We start from the raw sequence: 22815 nt of genomic DNA, 5'->3' as shown, positions 1-22815 counted from the left end.
AGGTTTCAGTTGCACCTTCATTTCTGCCTTTGGCCCCACAGGAGCTGTTTCACTCCATCTGTGCCTGCACTGGGCTGGGCAGGAGCAGTTCCTCTGCCTGGAGCTCTGATCTGCTGGGAAAGCTCAGGGCAGGGACCTCTCCCTGACCTCCCCAAACCCCACAGTGACACCTCTCCCTTTCCTGCAGAGATGGTGGGGTGGGGAGCAGCCCCAGGTCTCTCCCTGCCACCTTCAGGGAACAGCCTTTCCCAAACCCTTGGATGTCACAGCAGCAGGCAGCTACTGGGGCAGGTGCTGCATTCCCAGAGCACTCCCCTGCTGCCAGCCAGGAGTTTTCTCTCTGCAGCCACCAAACTTCCAGGGTCTCTGCACCAGATTGCCCAGAGGCTGAGCCCCATCCTCCCCTGCCTTGTGCTCCCACCAGCCGCTCCTGGAAAGTTTCTTTTTAGAGGAAAACCAAGCCAATTTCCCAGAGGAGTCCTCTCCCAAAGCCAGCTCTCACAGAAGGTAGTTTTAATCCAAGAGCTGTCTATTTCCCAGATAAAGAGCCCCACAAAAAGCCTTCCACAGGCCCAGGGTCCAAAGGGGACCCTCTGGGTGCTCCCCCAGACCCACACCCAACTCACCTCCCTCCTCCCAGCGTGGAGCAAAGGGAACCACAGCCTCCATCCCCCTCCATGGCCACCTCCAGCCTGGAGTTCACAGACACCACACTTGGGAAAGGAGCAGCCTGAGTAATTATTGCTTAAAGACAAAGCCGTGGTGTTCTCTCTTCCCCGTGGGGATCCTGTGTGACTCCGTGAGCCCCGTGGCACCGGCAGCCCACGAGCTGCACGTTGCAGCAGGGAATTGCAGCTGGATCCTGGGAATAATCTGCAACCGAGACATTGTCTGCTGCAATGTCCTGCAGAGCTTGGGCATAAGCCCTGCTGATGGCAGGCAGCACTGCCTGGTACTCCCTGGATGCCACATCCAGAGGCTCCTGCTCCTGGAGGTCACGGTCCAGGTTGAAAATGAGGGGTGGTTGGTGCCGCTCCGCCGGCCCCGTGCTGCCATCACAGGCCATGGCCCCTCCTAGGGAGGAAATGGGAGAGAAACCCTGGAGTCACAGAGGTCCAGGGATCACCTTTGTGTTCCTCACCCACCCAGGATGGCCCATTCCCATCCCAGCTCTTGTTCCAAGAGGTTGCTGAGACCTTCTCCAGGCTGCAGCACCATCCTGCAGACACAGCTCGGCACATCCTCGGGTCTGCTCTTGGTTGAATTAACCTGAGTTGGTTTTCTCCTGCATCTGCAGGGATCTAAGAATTCCAGAAGTCTCTTCTTAGACTTCACAACCTCTGGTAGGGACACACTACCTGTGGTGTAAAACGCCTTGTACTGAGCCAGCCGCAGCGCCTCGATCCCGCCGACCTTCCCGGCTGCGCCGCTGTTGGGGTGCAGCAGAACCTGCAGGAAGGACAGAATAATTCCTGTCATCCCATGGCAGAGAAAACGTGCTCCATGAAATCCACTCCCTCCCCAGATGATCCCACCCCTGAACACATTCACAGATGGCATTCAGGCCCTGGACTCAGAGCAGCTGGCAGAGCTGTGATTGCTGAAGGGTGGGGAGATGGCAAAAGGGCCCCAGGAAGCACCAACATCTCCCTTGGCCTTTCCTGCCCCTGCAGGACCCTCTGAATTGATCTCCCAGTTCTGTGGCAAGAAAGGGATCACAAAGGCTCTGGGGCTTTCAACAGATTATCATAAAATCACAGAATGGTTTGGGTTGGACAAGGGACCTCAAAGACCATCCAGTCCAAGCCCCTGCCATGGGCAGGGACACTTTCCACTGTCCCAGGTTGCTCCAAGCTCCAACCTGGCCTTGGACACTGCCAGGGATGGGGCAGCCACAGCTTCTTGGGATAACCTGTGCCAGGGCCTCCCCACCCTTAAAATTAAGAATTTCTTCCTAACATCCACTCTAAATCTCCTGTCTTTAACACCATTCCCCCTCGTCCTATCACTAGATGCCCGTGTAATATTTGGGAGCCAGGGTGGTCTCAGGTGCTCTGAGCACCTCCCTGGGTGCTCACAGCTCAGCCAGCAGTGGGGACATCCAGGGGAGCTGAGCCCCAGGCTGGAGCCCCAGCCAGCCACGAGCTGAGGGTGAGCTCATGCGAGGCACAGGGGAAGGTGAGGTGCTGGAACATCCCTCCCACATCCCTCCCGTCCGTGTGACTCACCCCGCTGTGCAGGGCTCCCCTCCCTGACAACAGCCAGGGAACGGGGTGAGCAGCAGGGGAAGGAGGGAAGGGTGGGCCAAATCTCTCCCTTTTGGTATTTAGGACACTTGATCCACACAGGATGGCTGCTCTGGCACTGGGGAGTGAGGAGACAAGTGAGCTGGACACTCCAGCGGCTCCTCTCTCCGATAACATCTGCCGCGGAGCCAGTGCCTTCACTGAGGGATGAGTCACTTGAGGTTTCCTCCCTGGGATTTGAGTTTAAAAGTGATTCAAGAAATTTCCACTGTGCTAAAAATTAGAAACATCTGCTGGAGTTTGTAGGCAGCTGCAGTGCCAAGTTTAGTAACACTCACAGCTGATGAGTGCAGCAGTGCCTGAGCAGGTGCCCGGCACGGAGCATTCCAGGCACCCTGGGCACCCCGAGATGTCCATCCCACACTGCCTGGCAGAGAATTCCAGGGATCCCAGGCAGCCAGAGGTGTCCATCCCATGCTGCCTGGTCTGGATGTAGCCACTGTCTCATGGGACTGGTTGGAACCTCATCCAAGAAATGCCAGGATTCAGGGTAGGGACTGATTTCCAAATGTTCTCACTTTCTGTTATTGCCCTCCATAATTTGTTTAAAAATCACATTTGGAATTTGGTTGGATCTTTATGTTTTTGGGGAAAAATAGGAAGGGTGTAAAGTGGAAGAGGTGGTGCAGTGTGAGCCTGGTGCAAGGAGGAAGCTCTGCTGCAGAGTCAGAGTGTCAGTGTTCTGCTGACACTCCTTGGGCAGGATCAAAGAGCTCCAAAGCAGGAATCAGCAAATATTCAAGGCCTGTGAAGCCAAGGGACCAGGAACTGAACCAATTCATCTGTCTCCAGCCTTAAAGCTTTGCTTACACCTTTAACAGCACAGCTGGGATGCTGCCAAGGGCACTCAAACCTCCCTTCCTACCAACAACCATGTTCCTAAACCTCTTAAAACCCCACACTTAGAAAATCTGTTATAATTTACTGCATAATTAAGGAGTTTGTTTTGATTCAAGAAACATTCCCAGATCTGGAACTCTTCCATTAATCCATGGCTATTATTTTAATAAATAAAAAATAGAGAAGGCGGGGGGGGGAAAAAGCCTTTTCTCCCCTGAAAATTCATTGCTTGAACTTGGTGCTCCAGGCTATTCACATTCAGCTGATGCACAGAGGGATTTACTGCTCCTGGTACCCTCGGTGCTCCTTGGTGGGTGTGATTTATTTTTCCTGCCAGCAGCCCTCGCTCTCAGCAGGACCTTGGTGTCACCCCAGCCTGTGCCAGTGCCAAGCAGGGACACTGGGACAGTGTCACCAGGCAGCCCACACTGGGAGCTGCAGCGACCCCAATTAGGGAAGTGTGGAAATTGGGCAGTGGAGTGAGTGAGGGAGCTGCTTTCAGGAGGATTTGTGTCCAGGGAAAGCCTGCACGGGGGTCACTATCGGCCGCTGGCAGGCGGGGGGTGACAGGCGAGGAGCCAGGAGGGGAGGGAGCAGGGACAGGGCTGCTCCCATCACCCCAGGGACTGGGGGTCCCCTCCGAGGTCACCCCATCCCATGGCAGTGCCATCCCAAGCCTTGGGGGAATTCCACACAGGAATGGCTGCACCGTGACACCCATCAAACCATCGCTCCCAGCAAACCAGCATTCCCAAAAAAACATTGCTCCCAGAGAAACTTCATTCCCAAGAAACCACTGCTGCCTGCAAACCAGCATTCCCATCAAACCATTGCTCCCAGGAAAGCTTCATTCCCAGCAAACCATTGCTCCCAGGAAAACCAGCATTCCCAAAAAACCTTTGCTCCCAGAGAACCAGCATTCCCAAAAAACCTTTGCTCCCAGAGAACCAGCATTCCCAAAAAACCTTTGCTCCCAGAGAACCAGCATTCCCAGCAAACCATCGCTCCCAGGGAAATCTCATTCCCAGCAAACCATCAGTGCCCTGCTCCCAGCACTGCCCGTGCCGAGCAGGGTTAATCCCGAGGAGCAGAGCAGAGTGGAGTGTGCTGGCCACATCCCATCCCCTTCCCTGCTCCATCTCCCAGTTCAGCAGAGGGTTCCATAAATACAAAGCAAATACCAAACCCCTGATGGACACGGAAAGCCAATCCAAGATCCCGCTGGGAGCTGGCTCGTGGTGCTTGCAGGAGGGTGTGCTTTAAAAGCAAAATCAGGATTTATCCATGGGACAGCTATTAAAGACACCTTTCCTTTTTTTTTTTAATTGGTTCTGCAAAAATCTCGTGCAACTCTGAGACAAATGTGTCTGCTTGTCCTGAAAACTGTGGGTTTTGGGGTGAAAGATGCTGCCAGCTTGGACAGAGCTCGGGATGTGGGGTGGGCTGTCCTGATGGAACCCTGGAGCTGGGAGAGGAGGGGTTGGTTATGTCTCGATCTGGTGAGATAAATAAATTGGTATAAGCAGGTTTGAACCCCTGGGAGCTGCCCTTCCCCACACTGAGGCACCTTTTAGGATCAGAGAGATGCCGGGCACTGCAGGCTGCCACACCCTGGGCTGGTGTCCCTGGGATCACAGACACAGCTCTGAGGCACACAGGAAGGTGCCAAGCTGCAGGAACGGGCATTTCCACCTCTAGTCCCAGATTTGTGAACAAAGCACAAAACAACCTTCATTTACCCAGAACCCTTTTACCCTGATATCCCAAACCCAGCCTGCTACAGCACCCAGCCATCTCCAGCTGTCCTCCTCTTCTTCCAGGCCAGGGGCTGGCACTCCCATGGATCTGCACATCCCCAGGCTGAGCCAGTACCAGTTTTAGCCCAGTTTTAGCTGTGGCACCGGGGGTGGCCCTGCCTTACCTTGTGCCCCACGTCTGACCAGCCAAAGAGAGCTGGGGACACGTCCAAGCCATCGAAGCGCCTGCTCGGGGGCAGCGCCGCCCCAGCCAGGGCCACCAGCGTGGGGAAGATGTCCAGGATGCTGGGGAAAGAGGGGACAGTCATCAGAGCAAGGAGTGAGGATCCCTGGAGGGTCTCCCCAACCTCACCTGCACCCCACATCCCTCACAGGAGAGCTCCTGACAGCTGAAAAGGAAAATCTCAATCCCAGAAAATCATTGCTCCCAGAAAACCTCATTCCCAGCAAATCATTGCTCCCAGGGAAACTTCATTCCCAGTAAACCTTTGCTCCTAGAAAACCATCGTTCCCAGCAAACAATTGCTCCCAGAAAACAGGAAAAAATTGAACCCAGCTCTGGGAAGCCCCAATTTCACACCCCTCCTGCCCCCAGGCAGCTGCTGGGATTCAGTCAGGGCTTGGCTGGGGCAAGGAGATTGGTTCAGGAGGTAAAAGCACCAGGAATTGGGGTCACCAGGGTGCTGCCAGCGTGACCTTGTCACCACAGTTCTGCCACCAGCGTGATCCTGGTGTGTCCTGCCCTGCTGTCTCCTGCCCAGGGCCTGATGGGATCTGCATGAGCAGAGAGAGGAAAGCCCTGGGCTTAACAGCCCCCAGTTCTCCCATTGAACGAGTTTTAATTTAGCTGCTAAGAGACAGAGAGAACAAATAAGAACAAACACTGCTGCGAGCCCCGGCCGGCGCTCACCGAGACGGCCCCCATGGCCAGGCCGGCCGGGAGGCGCCCAAAAAAATCCTGGCTCTGCACTGCAATCCCTGCAGGCACCTTGCTGGGGGCAGAGCAGGTCCCCCAAAGCAGCAGCTCACCTGCCCCTGGCCCCACGGGTGCCCAGCACCCCCAGGATCCAGCTCCCAACATCCATTGAGCCATGGATGGGACCTCTGGAGGGGAACACCGGGCTGGGAGAACAACACGATCGAGGGCAGAGCTGGTTGGAGATTTCCCCAGCCATGGCAAGATGTAAGCCATGGGAAAAGGCATTAAAAACAGGATTTTTTGCTCGAAGGTGGTATCAAAGGCCCTACCAGCAGGCACATCCTGGGAGCTGTGCCTGAGGGAAGGGGAAAGCCACACTGCCAACCCCTGCCCTGGCCAGGACAGATTGAACACATAAAGCCACTCCAGCATCCTGCTGCTGCCTGAACAGCAGGGAAAAGGGCCTGGCAGTGCCCAGGGACAGCAGCTCCCTGCCTGTGGGACAGTGGGTATCCCTTCCCCTGGCACTGCCTGGCCATGGTGCTGAGCACCCCAGAGCTCTGTGCTCTGGCAGGCTGCAGGCAGCTGCTCTCCCCACACCCCACAGCTCAGCCACCCTGCCCAGCCCCACGCTGCCAGGATGGTGCAATCTCCTCCTTCACCACCCTGCTGACCTACTTCTTCCATGCCCTACTTCGGGTTGGGGCAGGGAAGGGCAGAAGCACAGTGGGTGGTTCTGACAATTAAACATAATTAAGAAGAGCAGACAAGGCAGTTTTGTGCAGAGCCCAGCGTGCAGGTGCTGGTCTGTGGTGAGGCATCAGCGTTCCTGTGCCAGCCCCAGCTCCCCAGGCACGCTCACCCTCGCTCACCCCTGGCCAGGACACGGAGCCACGAGGTTCTGAGCAGTTCCAGCAGCCTCCGTGCCCCAGCCAGGCTTTTCCATAACCCCAGGGGCAGAGGAGACTTGTGCAGGTGGAAAAGGCTTTCCCCTGCCCAGCCTGACTCTTCCTGGGGATGCTGAGGTTCTCGGGAAGTGAACACACACTGATCTCCTGCACACACACTCATCCCCTGCACACACACTCATCCCCTGCACACACACTCATCCCCTGCACACACACTCATCCCCTGCACACACACTCATCCCCTGCACACATTCATCTCCTGCACACACACTCATCCCCTGCACACACACTGATCCCCTGCACACACACTCATCTCCTGCACACACACTGATCCCCTGCACACACACTCATCCCCTGCACACACATTCATCCCCTGCACACACATTCATGTCCTGCACACACATTTCATTCCTCCCCAGCTTCTCGGTCCTCCCCACCAGCTGGGGGGATTTCAATGTCCCTGCTGCACATTCTCATCTCTGGGGGCTGTCCCCGAGGGTGACAGAGGCACAGAGAACAGCCACCTGTCCTGTGAGCACCTCCACATCCCTCTGTGTCCCTCCACGTCCCCTGTCCCACCTCAGGCCACGGCTGGGCCCACAGTGGTGACACTCCTGAGGTGATGTCCCCAGCCTGGTTCTGTGCTGCCTCCCAAGGAGGGGGTGATGCCAGAGCAGGACCTGCCCTGCTGGGCACGGCCCCATGGCACAGCCAGGCTCTGCTGCAGGGGACACCAGCTGCACTGCCACTCCTGGGCAGCTACAGAGACACTTTGGGAGCACCTGCAGTGCTGCATGAGCCTCTGCTGGATTTCCAGATTTCCAGCTGTCCAACCCGTCAGACTGGAGCTGGGAAATGCAGGAGATAAGGTCTCTGAGGAGATAATGAGAATTCCTGGGCTTGGAGGCAGGGACAGGGGGGTGGGATGGTGACCCTGAAATGCAGGGGCTGGCAGCTCTGCCCCACAGCCCGAGGAGGACAAGGATTTGGAGGTGAAACCATGGGGGGCTACAGGCTCCCCATCCCCTCCACCAGACACCAGTGACTCAGCTTATGGCTCAAACCTTCCCTTGCCTGCAGAACTCCAGCTCCCAGAGCTGCCCTGGGGCCCTGGAATGAGTGAGTGTCTCCAGCTTATCTCAGGACCTGAGGAACACCCAGCAGTGCCCCAGGGCCCGCCAGTCAGGACCTGCTTCCAGCAGCTGGGACATTCTTTCCCAACACCCAGCCCCACCCCAGCCCCCCACCCTGTGTGCTTCAAGGATGAAAGGGGACAGGACATCCCAATGCCCAGGAACGCCAAACCCCAGCAGCCTGACCCCCAGCACCGTGGGGATCCCCCAGGGATGAATGGGGACCCCAAACCCCAGCAGCCTGACCCCCAGCACCGTGGGGATCCCCCAGGGATGAACAGGGACCCCAAACCCCAGCAGCCTGACCCCCAGCACCGTGGGGATCCCCCAGGGATGAACGGGGACCCCAAACCCCAGCAGCCTGACCCCCAGCACTGTGGGGATCCCCCAGGGATGAATGGGGACATTCCCCCCACACTGCCCCAGGCTCTGCCCCACATCTGCTGCCAAGGAGGGCTGCAAGGAGAGGTGCAGGTCCCACATGAAGGGTGCAAATGCTGCAGGGAGAGGGGCAGCCTGGGCCCTCCCTGTGCCCTCCCCAGCGAGCAGAGGTGTGGGGAGCAGCCCTCGCCCTCGCTGCCGCCGGATCCCGGCCCGGCCGCATCCTGCAGGGATTGCCAGCGCCATCTCTCCCCACAACCGCACCCTCCTCCACATAAAGCCTTCCACCGACCACAAAGCCTGAGCCTGCTCCTTGGTGGGGAGAGAGAACATCGTCATCTTTTAATTATCGGGAGGCCCTTGGCCACGGCGGCCGGGAGCACGCGGAGCCCGCTGGCTGCGAGCGCCAGCCCTCCAGCCTCACAAAAAGCCCTTTCAGCTCCTCTCAGCTGAAGCACTAAGTCTTGGGAGAGGACAAAAGTGCAGCCTGGCACAGGGCAGGGAATAACCAGCGCAGGCAGCTGCTGTTGCCAACATGCAGGTGATGAGCTGGGTCCCCGAGGGCTCTCACCTGAGCAGAGCGTGGCTCGTCCTCCCGGCAGGGACACGGCCGGGCCAGTACGCCAGGGCTGGCACCCTGTGCCCTCCTTCCCAGGTCGTTTGCTTGGCTGAGCTCCCACCTGCAGGAGAACAGGGCAGTGCTCAGCATCCTGCTGCTGCTGGAAAACCTCCTGAGCCCGGAGTTTCCCTGGGAAAGGAGCTGCTGAGGGGCAGAGATGCTGTAAATTACCCCGAAGGAGGATGGTTCCACCGGGCCAGGGAAGGGAGAAGAACTACGGGTGTTTTTCAAAGGGAAAGGGAAAAGAAAGGGGTCTCAGCTGGGCACTGGTCTGTGTTTCTCTGCTCCAGTGAGTGATGAGAAATGCAGCGGCTGCCAGAGCCACTGCGTTTCCATCCACTTCTGATGCCAGGTGAGAGAATGGAGCAGGCAGGAAATGCAGGAATTTATTCCAGGGGCTTCTGTCCTCTGCAGGGCCCAGCAGCAACAGCTCCCCCTCCCCCCCAACCTGCTGGAAACCTGCCTCATTAAAAATACCATCCTGCTAATAACCCTGCTGCCAGTTAATGAACCTGATCCATCCTTTCCCTGACAGCACCCCTGCTCTGCCCTTGGACTGGAGATGCACAGGGAAGCTGCCCAGTCCCTCCAGCTCCTGGAGTGCTGAGCACTGGGGCTGGGGTGCTGAGCCCCAAAATCGGGGTGCTGAGCCCCAAAATGGGATCACCACGCATCCAAAGGGCTGGAAGGGTGCTGGAGAGCCTCTGCCTTGGCTGCAGCCCAGAGGGCCCCAGGCAGCTGGAGGGGGAAGGGGCTGGGAATGGGGCAAAGAGAAAATCCCAACCCGATTCACCGAGCAAACTTCCCAGGAGCAGCCTTTGTGCGCTGCCTTTCAGTGTGCACATGGCAACGGCACTCGCCCCCAGCCATTTCCTCGGGGCACAGCCAAGAGAGTCCCTGCAGCATCCCCAGCCCGGCCCGGCCCCTCCAGAGCCACCGCCCCACACCTCGGGCTGATCCAGCCCCAAACAGCGCGGCCGTGCCCGCAAGGACACGGACGGCACAAGGAATAGCCCAGGGAAAAGGTTTCTGACCCTGGCACGGACCGAGCACATCCCCAGGCTCTCCCAAAGTTTTGGTGTTTCCCCCCTGGCCTCAGACACCCCAGGAAATCCCAGCAATTACAGCGATTAATATCAATCCCCATCTCTGCACATATATTAAAACACTCATCCTCCTGGATGCGTTTCCAGGGTTTTTCCATGCATGGTCAGGGGTCTCTGGAAGGACATCAGAGGGATATTTCCTGACCAAGCCACCCCAGCAGCTCCGGCTGCTCAGGTCAGAGCAGCCTGGGAATGAGGTCACATTAACACTTTGGGAAGTAAACAGGGCTGAAACACCCAAACCCAGCCAGGGAATTTTCTCCAGACTGGGGATGATGCAGCCCTGCTGCTGTGGGGACTTTCCAGGCTTTCCAGGAAAGCTGAACTGTGCATTCCCATGGCGAGATGAAAACCTTGGTCCCACCACACGCACAGCAGGTCCTCAGCACAGGGACACCAGGTCTGGAATTTCCCCTCAAAACATGCCCAGCATCACATCCCCAAAATGTTTCTCTCTCTCCCAGTATCCCCCCCTTGCTGGACTCTTGACCCCGAGGTGGGAGATGAGTTTTTGGGGTGGGCTGGGGGCTGTGGGAGGCACAGGGAAGGGGCAGCACACACGGATACACTGCTCTCTCCCAACTCCACCTGAAATCAGTGGAAACATCCCTGGGACTTAGGGTTGGACCCTAAAACAAAAGATGGAGCTGCAGGAGACATGTTAGAAACATACAGAAACTTGTCAGAAACATATAGAAATATATAAACATATAGAAACTTGTTAGAAACATACAGTAATATATATAAACATATAGAAACATGTTAGAAACATGTAGAAACGTGTAGAAAATTCTAGAAAGTTGTAGAAATCTATAGAAACATATAGGAATGTATAGGAATGTATAGGCATGTATAGGGACATATATAAACATGTAGAAACTTATAGAAATGTGTAGGAACATATAGGAACATGCAGAAATGTATAGAAACATATAGAAACATATAGGAATGTATAGGAATGTATAGGCGTGTATAGGCATGTATAGGAATGTATAGGGACATATATAAACATGTAGAAACTTATAGAAACATGTAGGGACATATATAAAAATGTAGAAATATACAGAAACATATAGGAATATATAGAGACATATAGGGACATGTAGAAACATATAGGAACATATATGAACATGTAGAAATGTATAGAAACCTATAGGAACATATGGAGACATACAGGAACATGTAGAAGCTTACAGGAACATATGGGGACATATATGAACATGTAGAAGCTTATAGGAACATATAGGACCATGGTGGAACGTATAGGAACATGTAGAAACACAGCAACTAACAGAAACATATGGAAACATATGGAAACACATGGAAACATATGGAAACACATGGAAACATATGGAAACATATGGAAACATATGGAAACACATGGAAACACATGGAAACATATGGAAACACATGGAAACATATGGAAACACATGGAAACCCATGGAAATGCATGGAAACATATGGAAACATATGGAAACATATGGAAACACATGGAAACACATGGAAACACATGGAAACACATGGAAACATATGGAAACACATGGAAACACATGGAAACACATGGAAACATATGGAAACATATGGAAACATATGGAAACACATGGAAACACATGGAAACACATGGAAACATATGGAAACACATGGAAACATATGGAAACATATGGAAACATATGGAAACACATGGAAACACATGGAAACATATGGAAACACATGGAAACATATGGAAACACATGGAAACCCATGGAAATGCATGGAAACATATGGAAACATATGGAAACATATGGAAACACATGGAAACACATGGAAACACATGGAAACACATGGAAACATATGGAAACACATGGAAACACATGGAAACACATGGAAACATATGGAAACATATGGAAACACATGGAAACACATGGAAACACATGGAAACACATGGAAACATATGGAAACATATGGAAACACATGGAAACACATGGAAACACATGGAAACATATGGAAACACATGGAAACATATGGAAACATATGGAAACATATGGAAACACATGGAAACATATGGAAACACATGGAAACATATGGAAAGCTATGGAAAGCTATGGAAATATATGGAAACACATGGAAACACATGGAAACATATGGAAACATATGGAAACACATGGAAACACATGGAAACACATGGAAACACATGGAAACACATGGAAACATATGGAAACATATGGAAACATATGGAAATATATGGAAACACATGGAAACACATGGGAACACATGGAAACACATGGAAACACATGGAAACATATGGAAACATATGGAAACATATGGAAATATATGGAAACACATGGAAACACATGGGAACATATGGAAACACATGGAAACATATGGAAAGTTATGGAAACACATGGAAACACATGGAAACACATGGAAACACATGGAAACATATGGAAACACATGGAAACATATGGAAACATATGGAAACACATGGAAACACATGGAAACATATGGAAACACATGGAAACATATGGAAAGTTATGGAAACACATGGAAACACATGGAAACATATGGAAACACATGGAAACATATGGAAACATATGGAAACACATGGAAACACATGGAAACATATGGAAACACATGGAAACATATGGAAAGTTATGGAAACACATGGAAACATATGGAAACACATGGAAACATATGGAAACACATGGAAACACATGGAAACATATGGAAACATATGGAAAGCTATGGAAATATATGGAAACACATGGAAACATATGGAAACATATGGAAACATATGGAAACATATGGAAACACATGGAAACATATGGAAACCCATGGAAACGCATGGAAAGGAGCCGAGCTGGGAGCAGTGTGTGTTTCCCCGCTCCTCGGGGCTGTTCCTGGCAGGGAGCGCTGCCCCCGGGCTGCGAGGGCCGAGCATCCCAGCCCCGGGCAGTGCCAGCCCAGCCGGCAGCGCCGCTTTCCAAACATCCGTGCGGCCACCAGCCGAGGGATTTCCGAAGTCAGCCCTGCCGGCAGCGTTCCCAGGCAGCTCGGAGAGCCCTGCCAGCCCCGGCTCCCCCCGGGCTCCACCGCAGGCGGGCTCCGGCTGTTCCGCAGGGCACAGAGCGCCTGGAAAGGGGCCGTGTTTTGCTCGCCCTGTTCCCGAACGCCGCAGTTTCTGTACCAGCTGCTCGGGCTTGTGACCCTGGGTTGCTCAAGAGCAACAACCCGGGGCCGTCGGCGGGGTTTGTTTACTAGAAAATTAAGGTTACGATTCTATCCCGGGGCCGGGAGAAGGAAGGGTTCAGGGAATGGGAGCAGCGCAGTTTGCCCAGGGAAATGTCGGGAAGAGGAGAAGGAAGCCCCTCACTGCTGAGTCCGGGCTGATGGAGCCCAGCCTGGCACCTTAACACAAGCAGAAGTGGGAAACGCCTGACTCATGAATGCTTCTGGCTGCCCCCGCCGAAATAAACCCACCAAGCAGATGGCTTGGCCGGAAAAGGAGGAGTGAAAAAAAACCAAAAAAATAAACAAAAAATAAAAAACCCAAAAGAAAACCCTCCAGAAAAAAAAAAAAACAAAAAACGGTGGAGAGAGAAAAAAAAGCGAAGTCCCAGCGTGCGGGGAGGGTGGTGGGTGGGATGGGGCTGTGAGACCCTGATGGGGCAGATAACAACATCCCATCTCCAAAGCAGCACACTCACCCCGAGCTCCGGGATAATGGGGACCCCAGCCCACCCCCCGCAGCAGTTTCGGGGGAAACTTGACTGTTTGAAAGAAAAAACCAGCGCTGGGGTGGGCTCAAGCCCAGGGCACGGTCCCAGCTGAGCAGCCTCCCGGAGGAGGATGGCAGGGAAGGTGGAATGCTGCCCGTGTCCCCTCCATGGGCACTGAAGGGCTTTGTGGAGCTGTGCCCCCGGGCACACGCTGCCAGGTTACCTCTCTGCCTCTGCCAGGCACCCACGAACGGCCCCAGGCGTCCCGCCAGCTCACACTTCTGAGCCCAGGGTCCATTGTCACCTGCAAGGGAAAGAAATGTCCCCATGAGAGACAGCAGGACGGCAGGGGACACCTCCAGGGCCAAGTGACCCTTCCATCCCTCTTTGCCAGCCCTGCGGTGCCGCCCCAGGCGGGGAGGGCAGCCGGTGGATGGATGGATTTTGGATTTTCCCAGTTTGTTTGCAGGGCCTGGAGCGCAGCCAGGGCAGGGCAGGGGGGGCACGGTGCCACCAGCTTTGGGTGTTAATGAGCGGCCGAGCGGTTCCTGTCATCAGGAGCAAGACATCCTCATTAGGGAGGCTGCTCAGCGACACAGAGCGGATCTGGGCTTCTTAACGAACGAGGATTTGCGGTTTAATTAGAAAACCCCAGCACTTCAGCCCCGCAGCCAGAGGGGGTGGCAGGGTGGGCACCCAGCTGAGTGGCCACAGCAGCCTGGGACCCCCGTGCCCACGCTGGGACCACTCCTCATCCTCGGAGGGACCATCGAGCGAGGTGACATCGAGGGAGGGGACAAACACAGGTCCTGTCCCCTCTCCAGGTGCAGTCCCAGGGTCACCCCAGCCCGTTTTCCTGCTGTACCTGTGAACCACAGCAGTGTGCTGCCCTTCCCGAGGCTGTCAGCGACCTCCTTTATCCGTCCCACCAGCGCATCCATCTCGCTCAGGGAGGCTCCGTAGATGCTCCTGCCCGGAGCGGGGGGCAGCGGGGGGGTCAGCGGGACGTGCATGTGGGCCAGGGCCAGGTAGAGGAAGAAGGGACGGCCGCTGTCACTGCACAGGGGACAGAGGGAGAGAGCTCAGCCTCCAGGGCAAGGCGGTGGCAGGAGGTCCTTGGGGTGGTGGCACTGCTGAGCCCGGGGACACAAACCCGCGGCCCTTCCACCCCTGCCTCTGCCGCAGCTCCTTGGGGGAAAAGCACCCCATGTGCATCACCCACACCCTGCAGGCACTCCTCTCCTTACAGCGAGGAAGCTTGGCTGAGCTGAGCTGAGCTGAGCTGAGCCGAGCTGAGCTGAGCTGAGCTGAGCTGAGCTGAGCCGAGCTGATCTGAGCCGAGCTGAGCTGAGCTGAGCTGAGCTGAGCTGAGCTGATCTGAGCCGAGCTGAGCTGAGCTGAGCTGAGCTGAGCTGAGCTGAGCTGAGCCGAGCTGATCTGAGCCGAGCTGAGCTGAGCTGAGCTGAGCTGAGCTGAGCCGAGTCGAGCCGAGCTGAGCTGAGCTGAGCTGAGCTGAGCCGAGCTGAGCTGAGCTGAGCCGAGCCGAGCTGAGCTGAGCTGAGCTGAGCCGAGCCGAGCCGAGCCGAGCTGAGCTGAGCTGAGCTGAGCCGAGCTGAGCTGAGCCGAGCTGAGCTGAGCTGAGCTGAGCCGAGCCGAGCCGAGCCGAGCTGAGCTGAGCTGAGCTGAGCTGAGCCGAGCCGAGCCGAGCTGAGCTGAGCCGAGCCGAGCTGAGCCGAGCCGAGCCGAGCTGAGCCGAGCTGAGCTGAGCCGAGCCGAGCCACTTCTCCCCTGCTCCTGCTTGAACCTCTCCCCACTGTCCTCCCGTTGTCAACCGTGCCCCATTTGGGATGGATTTGCCCCTTCCTCCATCTCCAGTGGCCAAACACCCCACGCTGCTGCCCCCAGGCACTTCCCTCCCCTCTCACAGGAGCCCATTTTGGCCTCTTGTCCCCCTCCCCAGCAAGTGCCCGGCTCGCTGGGGCTGTGGGCAGAGGATGGGTGACATCTGGCCACCCACAGCACAGCGGGCACTGGTGGCAGTGCCACCCGGCCCCGCACAGGGAGCGCGGCACGTTCGCTGCCCCGCCGCCTGCTCGCTCCTAAATCATCCCGGGACACGTCCTGTTTGCTTGTTTACAGCTATATTTATCTGCTCCAGCCAGGCCTGCTCTTCCTCAGGGAGCTCGGAGGGGAAGGGTGGGATGGCAGGGTGGGGAGGGGCCGGATCCCGGGGACATGTCCCGGCCAGCACACGCGCCCGGCTCCGGCCCCATCGCTGCCTCCTGGAACCTCTCTGTCCCTTCCAACGCGAGGTTCGGCACTTCCTTCCTCTGCCCGTCACCCACCTGGGCTGGAAAATGAGTAAACCCCGTCCTGCCCGGAGCTGCTGCATCCCCCCGGGAAGGGCTGTGTCCCCCCGGCACCCTGCCCGTCCCTGCGGGGTGCGAGGGGGTAGGAGAGCTCTGTGCCCCTTGCAAACTGCCACTGTGAGACCTCTTCCCATGGGATGGCAGAGCCCCTGGAGCAGGGCAAGCTGCTTCCCCTGGGAGCACCACTCCAGAGGGAGCCGTGGCTGTGATGCTCAGCTGAGCATCCCTCCCAGCTCAGAACTGTCCTGAAGATGGAGCAAACCTTTAATCAATGACTGGAGACAGGAGTCCCTGACTTTTGCTCCCACACTCGCTTGTGCTCGAGCAGTGCCATGTCTCACTGTCACAAACTGCTGAACCTTGACTGGTTAAAAAAACACTGAGATGGCAAATCCGGTGTTCTTTTGTTGCCCTGTAATGAATGAGTCAGGCAGGGGAAAACTGGAATAAGCCATCAAAGAGAAGGGGAAAAAAAGCAGGCACCTGCTTAATCCTGTTCTCCATGAACACAGATAACCCCAAAACACTTCTGGGAGTTTAAAGGTTTTTCCTATTAACCCGGAGCTTACACACTTGGTTTCACAGCCACAGAGCGTCCTGGCAGCCTTGGGGCTTTGGCAGGAGAAGGGGCTTCTGCTGCCCCACAGCCCAGAGCCTGGGCACCCTCAGCATCCCAAACCTGGCCAATCCTTGGCACCCAAAGGGATTAACTACAGATCTTGCGCAACAAAACATCTCCCAGGTTTATAAAGAGCCATTTCCCCATGTGCTGCTCCCTGCCCAGCCCTTGATTCACCTCTGTTTCATAAACCTTCCCGCAGGGAGCCGCCTTCCCCGGCGCGCTTGTCCCGGGGTGCAGGCAGGGGATGGGCTCAGACAGGGCTGCCCGGCAGCGCTTCCTCTCCTCGCTCTGCAGGGAGGCGTTTTGCAAAGTCACAGCTCGTAATCCGCCAATAATGGGGATTAAAATTGCACAAGCCGTCAGCAGGGCTCGGGGGCGTCATTCGGACGAGCCCCTTCGCTCCTCGGGGACAAACACAGCCGGGCACCTCCTGTGCCGTGGGGCTGGGGGAGGCACATCCTGAACCTGGGAGCGCTTTATCCTCAAAATGGATCCAATCTCACACGCGGGGCGTGTTCAAACACCTCTGGGTGCTCTTCTGGTCCCACCCTGAGCACCATTCAGCGCCTGTTTACAGCCCCTGCCAGCACTTCACGCCCATGGAGGCACCTCCAGCACCCCATTGCCACCTCATCCGCAGGGATGGGGAAGGACGGACCGATGGCAGCGTTTGTTTCCTTCCCATCCCCGCCAGCCTTGACAACACTTCACCCCAGGAAGGAGGCACAGCCCCACTCAGGCTTTGACTTTGCTCAAAAATGGTTTTAAAAACACACGACCCCTTTGGAAAACACCAGAAGAGCCTCAGTGCCTCCTCCAGCAAGAAGCCAAGCCACGGACACCCCAAATCTGAACCACGGGGCATCACCCATCTCCCCTGGCATTGCACCAGCACGATGCAAAGGAGCCCTGCAGTGACCCAGGAGCTCTCCTAGCTGAGGGGACAGACAGGGGACAGGGGGTGGCCTGACCTGGCCCTCTGGATGAACCGCACCGCCTCCTCCGTGTAGCGCCTGGCCAGGCTGCCCAGCTCCACGGGCTGCTGCACGATGGTGATGTTCTCGAAGAGAGGCAGGGCAACCTCTGTGTAGCAGTCCTTCCTCGCCACCCTGCTGGGAAGAGCCACCCCCGGCTTGTCACCGGAGCAGGCAGCGAGCCTGGATGTTCTCCTGGCTTCCAGAAAGGCGGGGAAGGGAGAACAGAGGGAGCGCTGCCCGTGTCCCCACGGCACGGGGTGCTCCCAGCCCACACCCCGCAGGGGAAACACGCACAGAGCGTGAGGGGAGGTGGCCACAGCCAAGGGCACCCCCAGGGTTGGGGACAGTGCTGCAAACACCCCGTGTCCCGTACCTGGCGGCGGTGCCATGCCGCGCGCAGGGCGGGCAGGGCGGCAGGTTGTAGCCAGGGCTGTCGGTGCAGCCCATGTCGTGGCTGTAGGGGATCCCAAAGTAGTAGTCAAAGCCTGAGAGGCAAGCGAGGGGGTCAGCGGGGTCAAGGTGGCCACAGGGCCCGCAGCCTGTCCCCGCTGGCACCGCCCTTACCGCGGGAGTTGGGGTGATGGCGGCCGTGGTGCCCCAGGTGCCACTTGCCTGCGTGGAAGCCACAGAACATCATTTCAGAGGTGACAGAGCTCTGGCCACCAGCAGCCCTCACCCACGAGGTGCCCGCAGTGCTGGGGGCTTTAATCAAGCTACAAGAAAGGCTCCTTGTTTGTGCTGGCTGCGATTCCAGAATGCCGTCTATTTTTGCAGAAAACGCAGAAAAAACGCATAAGGTATCTCGTGCCTGTGCAAAGCGACTGCTTCCAGCCTTAAAAGGCTCTTTCATGTGCTTGTGCTCTGAGCAGACGGCTTCCCAACCCCTCCCTAACAGCCAGCTTCATCCTCTGACCTCCAGCACGCGCTTGCTCCCACCGAACGCGCCGATCCAGGAGGGAGAACTGCAAAAACTGGGGAGGGATGGGAAAACAGAGGGATTTTCTGCCAGCACGACGTGCACAACAGCAGGAGCTGCAGGTGTAAAGGCTTGTGCAGGCTGAGGGGGACCCAGCAGTGACAGGAGGGTGCCCAAAGCCCCGGGGCAGCGGCACTGCCCGTGGTGTGGGCTGCAGGATGGCGGGGCCGCCGAGCACAGCCCTGTTTGCCAAGGAACACCCAGCACATTCCCCGAGAGGTAAAGCAATTAGAGATTAAATGGAGAAGTCTGGATTTCCGGCAGCACCGCTGAGAAGGAAGATTTTAAGCTTGGCATTGCAAAGTCCAAGGGGGATGTGTGAAATCTCTCTCACGTGATCCTTTAGATTTTCCTTTCACTGCCAGCGTTTCGCCCGAGCTCTTCCTCTGCAAGGGAACCTTTGTCACCCCCTGCCGCTCCCCCGGCTGCCCCTGGCACTCTGGGCATTACCTATAGCCCCGGTGCTGTAGCCAGCCTCCTGCAGGACCTCGGCCAGGGTGGTCTCGTTGAGGGGGAGGCCCCCGAGCGAGCTGATGGCGAAGTTGTGGGTGACCCCGTTGCGCACCCCCAGGCGCCCCGTGAGCAGCGAGGCGCGGGACGGGGAGCACGTGGATGCAGCGGAGTGGAAATCCACGAACCTGCAGAATGAAAGGAGCCTTCAACTCACGAGACCCCGTGCGCTCTAACACTGCCCCTCCCTGCCCCTTTTGCTCTGGGGATGAGGGCGGGGAGTGGGAGATGCAGGTTCCAGCAGGGACAGATGGACCTGCACCCCAAAGTACCAGGCTTTGGCTGCCCTCCCCATGCACCCAAACCCACACCAAGGAAATTCCTTCACCTGCCAGTCCCTCAGGGCTGAATTGCCCTGTGCTGCAGGACAGAGTGTCCGGGATGCTGGGTGAGGGCAGGGAAGGGGGTCAGACATTACCTTGTTCCTTCGGCAGCCAACTGATCCAAATGCGGGGTCTCCTTCGTCTCCGCCCAGTTGGCTCCCAGATCCCCCCAGCCCACATCATCAGCCAGGATGACGATGAAGTTGGGCTGCCTGCTCACCACACAGGGAGCCCAGAGTCCCACCAGAGCCAGGGTGAGCGCCAGCACCGCCCATGGGGATAGGGATGGGGTCCCCATGGTGCCACACGTCCCCTCCTGCCCGCGTTGCAGCACCGGTGGTGTTCCCCAAACTCCCCCTGCTGTGTCCCTGCGGATGCAGCTGAGCTTTCCACAGGCTCTGTCCCTTCCTCAGCTGGTCCCGTGGGGCCGGACGGGGGCTGGGGTCTGGGTTTGCTCCCTTGGCTGCCGACCGAGCTGCGACACCTCCTCCGTCTTTCACACCCAGGCACAGCCGATATTCCCGAAATCGGCGCCAGCAAAGGTGTTATTCTTAGAAGTCAAAAAACACCCTTTGAAGTCACTGTCACCCTATTTATATCTTTCCTTCCTTCCTGGTAAATATCTAATTAGACACCAAACCGAAGCGGTATTTTCCCCTCCAGGAGCGGGTTCGATCCGCCGCCGCGGCAGCTCCTCTCCCCTCACCGCAGCCAGAGGGATGTTTGTGTCCAAAAACGGCTCCTTCCCTGCAGGCTGAGCCCCTCAGCCTTTGGGTGGAGAAGAAACTGCTGGGGCTCTGTCAGTCCATCCTTACAGCATCCCCTGTGCAAGGGAAACAAAACAGTCAGGACCTGGGGAGTGCCTCTGCACCCCAGCCCGGGGCAAAACACCTTCTCCAGACACTGGGGTATAACAAACACCTTCTCCAGACACTGGGGTATAACAAACACCTTCTCCAGACACTTTCCCTTTGAAGTTGTTCTGCTGCCTGGTTGACAATGGCTCACCTGGAAAGGACTGGGAACACGGAGTGCCCCTGTCCTGCACCCACTGCTCAGGCTGGGCTGGTTTCCCGTCTCCTGCCATCCTGGGCTCCCTCCTGCTTGCCAAGGGCTTTCTCCCGAGTGCTGCAGGGGGCACAGCCCCACGAGGGGGACATACAGGGCCCTGCCTTCGTTTATGACAATTGACAAGTGTCTGAAGCTCATTGTCTAAATTTAGTTCTGCTCCCTCTGCCCCACCGCTGCCAGAGCAGGGAGCACAGCCCGGCTGCCAGAGGGAGCTGCCCCAAAGGTCAGGAGACAGCAATCCATACAAAGCCAGAGGGCAAAAAACCCCAGGAATACCCAGGATTAAGCACATCCAGCAGTTTAGGGCAGGATTTGGCCTCCAGAGATGGAAAGGTTCAAGGACAAACCCTCCAAAGAGCGGTGGCAAAGACAGAGCTGTGGCAGAGCTCCACAGAGCAGATGGAGCTGTGGAATACGATGTCTTGAGTACAAAGTTATGGCCACAGGAGGATGAAGCTGCAGATCTGCCAAAATCCCTCTGGGTCCTGCACCAGGAGCTCTGCACTGGCTGTGGGGATCTGAGGCTGGGTTGGGGATGGCCAGGACCCAGCTGTCCCCACCTGTCCCCACCTGTCCCCAGCTGGAACCAGCAACCCTGGAGCAGGAACGTGGCAGCTCCCAAGGGATGGTCAACACAGGGCAACATCCATTAAGACAGAGAGGGAGAGTAGAGAAGGCAATGCTGGCAAACAAAAGAGAAGAACAGGACAGGAGCAGGCAGGAGAGGGAATACGATGAGCCCCATCTGTAGGCCAAGCGGTTTGTAGCTTGCAAAGTAAATTATTCCCAGCTTTTGCTGTTCACATCTTTAAAAGCTTTGGGCTGTCAGTTGGATCAGCAGCTCCTGGGCTGTCAGCAGAGCATTGCAGCGATCAGAGATGTGGCTCCATTCATAATTCATAGCCCAGAGTGTTAATTTATAACGCCTGGAGGCTCTCGGTACATCAGCTAATGGGGGTGGGATGTGCTGGGTGGGGGGCTCAGCTGTGGGAGAGGCTGCTCAACCCTGCCCCAACAAAACCCATCAGAGCTCAGGTCCTGTCCTGCACCCTCCTGCATCCCCACAGCTCCAACAATCAAGATCAGGTCTCTAGACATGTTTGATGGCAGCCAAGTTGCCTTTACTTTCAAAACAAAAATTCCTTTGCAATTTCCTTGGATTTCTTCATGGCTGGGGACTTGAAAGGAGCAGCTCTGCTTGAGTCCAACACCCCCTGCTCAGAGGTGAGCCCAGCTGGGCCAAGGACAGCACAGAACTGAGTCACCAACTTCACAGTGCTCAGGGAGACCTCAGCCCATCCCATCTCCTTCCCAGCCCCATTCCATCTCCATCCCAGCCCCATTCCATCTCCATCCCATCTCCATTCCATCTCCATCCCATCTCCATCCCAGCCTCATCCCAGCCCCCTGTCTGGGACTCTCCACAATGGAACAGGATATCACCCCCTGCTAGAATTGGGGTTTGGGGGAAAATAAAGCACCGAAGTTGAGCTGAGCTCCTCAGGCAGGTGGTGTTCAGGCTCCCTGGGGAGACACAGCACCTAATCCTGCCCCCGGGCACCTCCGCTGGCATCCAGCAGCTCCCGGCCCCTCCCAGGCTGTGTGGCCTCTGTGCCAAATCCCAGCCTCTCCAAACATCCTCCCAGTCCATCCCAGACCCAGTCCCGCTCCTGAGGGCTCCCACAGAGCGCCCCAGGGCCCCCCAGCTGCACCTGCAGCCACAGGGAAAAACCCAGCACACCTCAAAGCAGCCGAACCCACAAACCTCTGTCCCTTCCATTTACTTCGGGGAGGGGCGCCAGGATGACACAGCTAACAAAAACAATCCAAACAATTTTCAAAGGACACTCTCTCCTCCCTAAATTACAGGGAAAGTCTTCCAGGGCTCTAATTCATGCATTAGCATCAGACAAAACCTTGATCCCTGATGCTCGGAGGCCGTTTGAAGGCGAGGCAGAACACGGCCTGTGGATGTTCCACATCCAGACCACATCCATGAGTGTGAGGCCATCCCTTGGCATCGGCTTCTCTGCACTCTGAGCCCTCTCTGACCCTTTTCAGCTCAAATTCCCGGGTGAGTCTGGGCTGTGCACATTCCCCTGGAGGAGGTGGGAGCCTCCCTGGGATAAATCCCAGCCCCTCTTCACCCTGCACCAGGACCTGCAGCACCTCTGTTCCCCTCCAGCTTTGCTGCAGTCAGACCCACCCAGAGCTGAGCAGCTTTCAGCTATTTTTGCACAAATCAAAATGACCCAGGAGAGATTCCCCAGGCTGCCTAAGGCAGGAACATCGCGGCACCTCGC

General features: G+C 56.4%; 1 protein-coding gene across 3 annotated transcripts in view; it reads right to left on the bottom strand.

The window, feature by feature from the left end:
- Positions 1-719: 719 nt before the first annotated feature.
- ARSG (arylsulfatase G) overlaps positions 720-22815 on the bottom strand; it is a 27360-nt gene continuing 5264 nt past the window's right edge. For 2 of the 3 annotated variants that reach the window (XM_086857512.1, XM_023938839.2), the window contains exons 2-12: positions 19537-20264; positions 19059-19246; positions 18197-18244; positions 18006-18117; positions 17627-17767; positions 14530-14720; positions 13888-13968; positions 8816-8924; positions 5068-5188; positions 1359-1449; positions 720-1074 (exon numbers count right to left, since the gene is read on the bottom strand). In XM_086857512.1, the coding sequence (XP_086713638.1) occupies positions 746-1074; positions 1359-1449; positions 5068-5188; positions 8816-8924; positions 13888-13968; positions 14530-14720; positions 17627-17767; positions 18006-18117; positions 18197-18244; positions 19059-19246; positions 19537-19739 (1614 nt within the window). In that variant the 5' untranslated portion in view covers positions 19740-20264 and the 3' untranslated portion in view covers positions 720-745. Of the gene's footprint in view, positions 1075-1358; positions 1450-5067; positions 5189-8815; positions 8925-13887; positions 13969-14529; positions 14721-17626; positions 17768-18005; positions 18118-18196; positions 18245-19058; positions 19247-19536; positions 22447-22815 lie in introns of those variants that run through there. The other variant, XM_023938840.2, reaches the window with a different exon arrangement.

This window comes from Cyanistes caeruleus, chromosome 19, assembly GCF_971803275.1.
Source record: "Cyanistes caeruleus chromosome 19, bCyaCae1.hap1.1, whole genome shotgun sequence".
NCBI classification, from domain to species: Eukaryota; Metazoa; Chordata; class Aves; order Passeriformes; family Paridae; genus Cyanistes; species Cyanistes caeruleus.
Note: the sequence above shows the minus strand (reverse complement) of the source record. Positions and strands in the feature narration are given on the sequence as shown.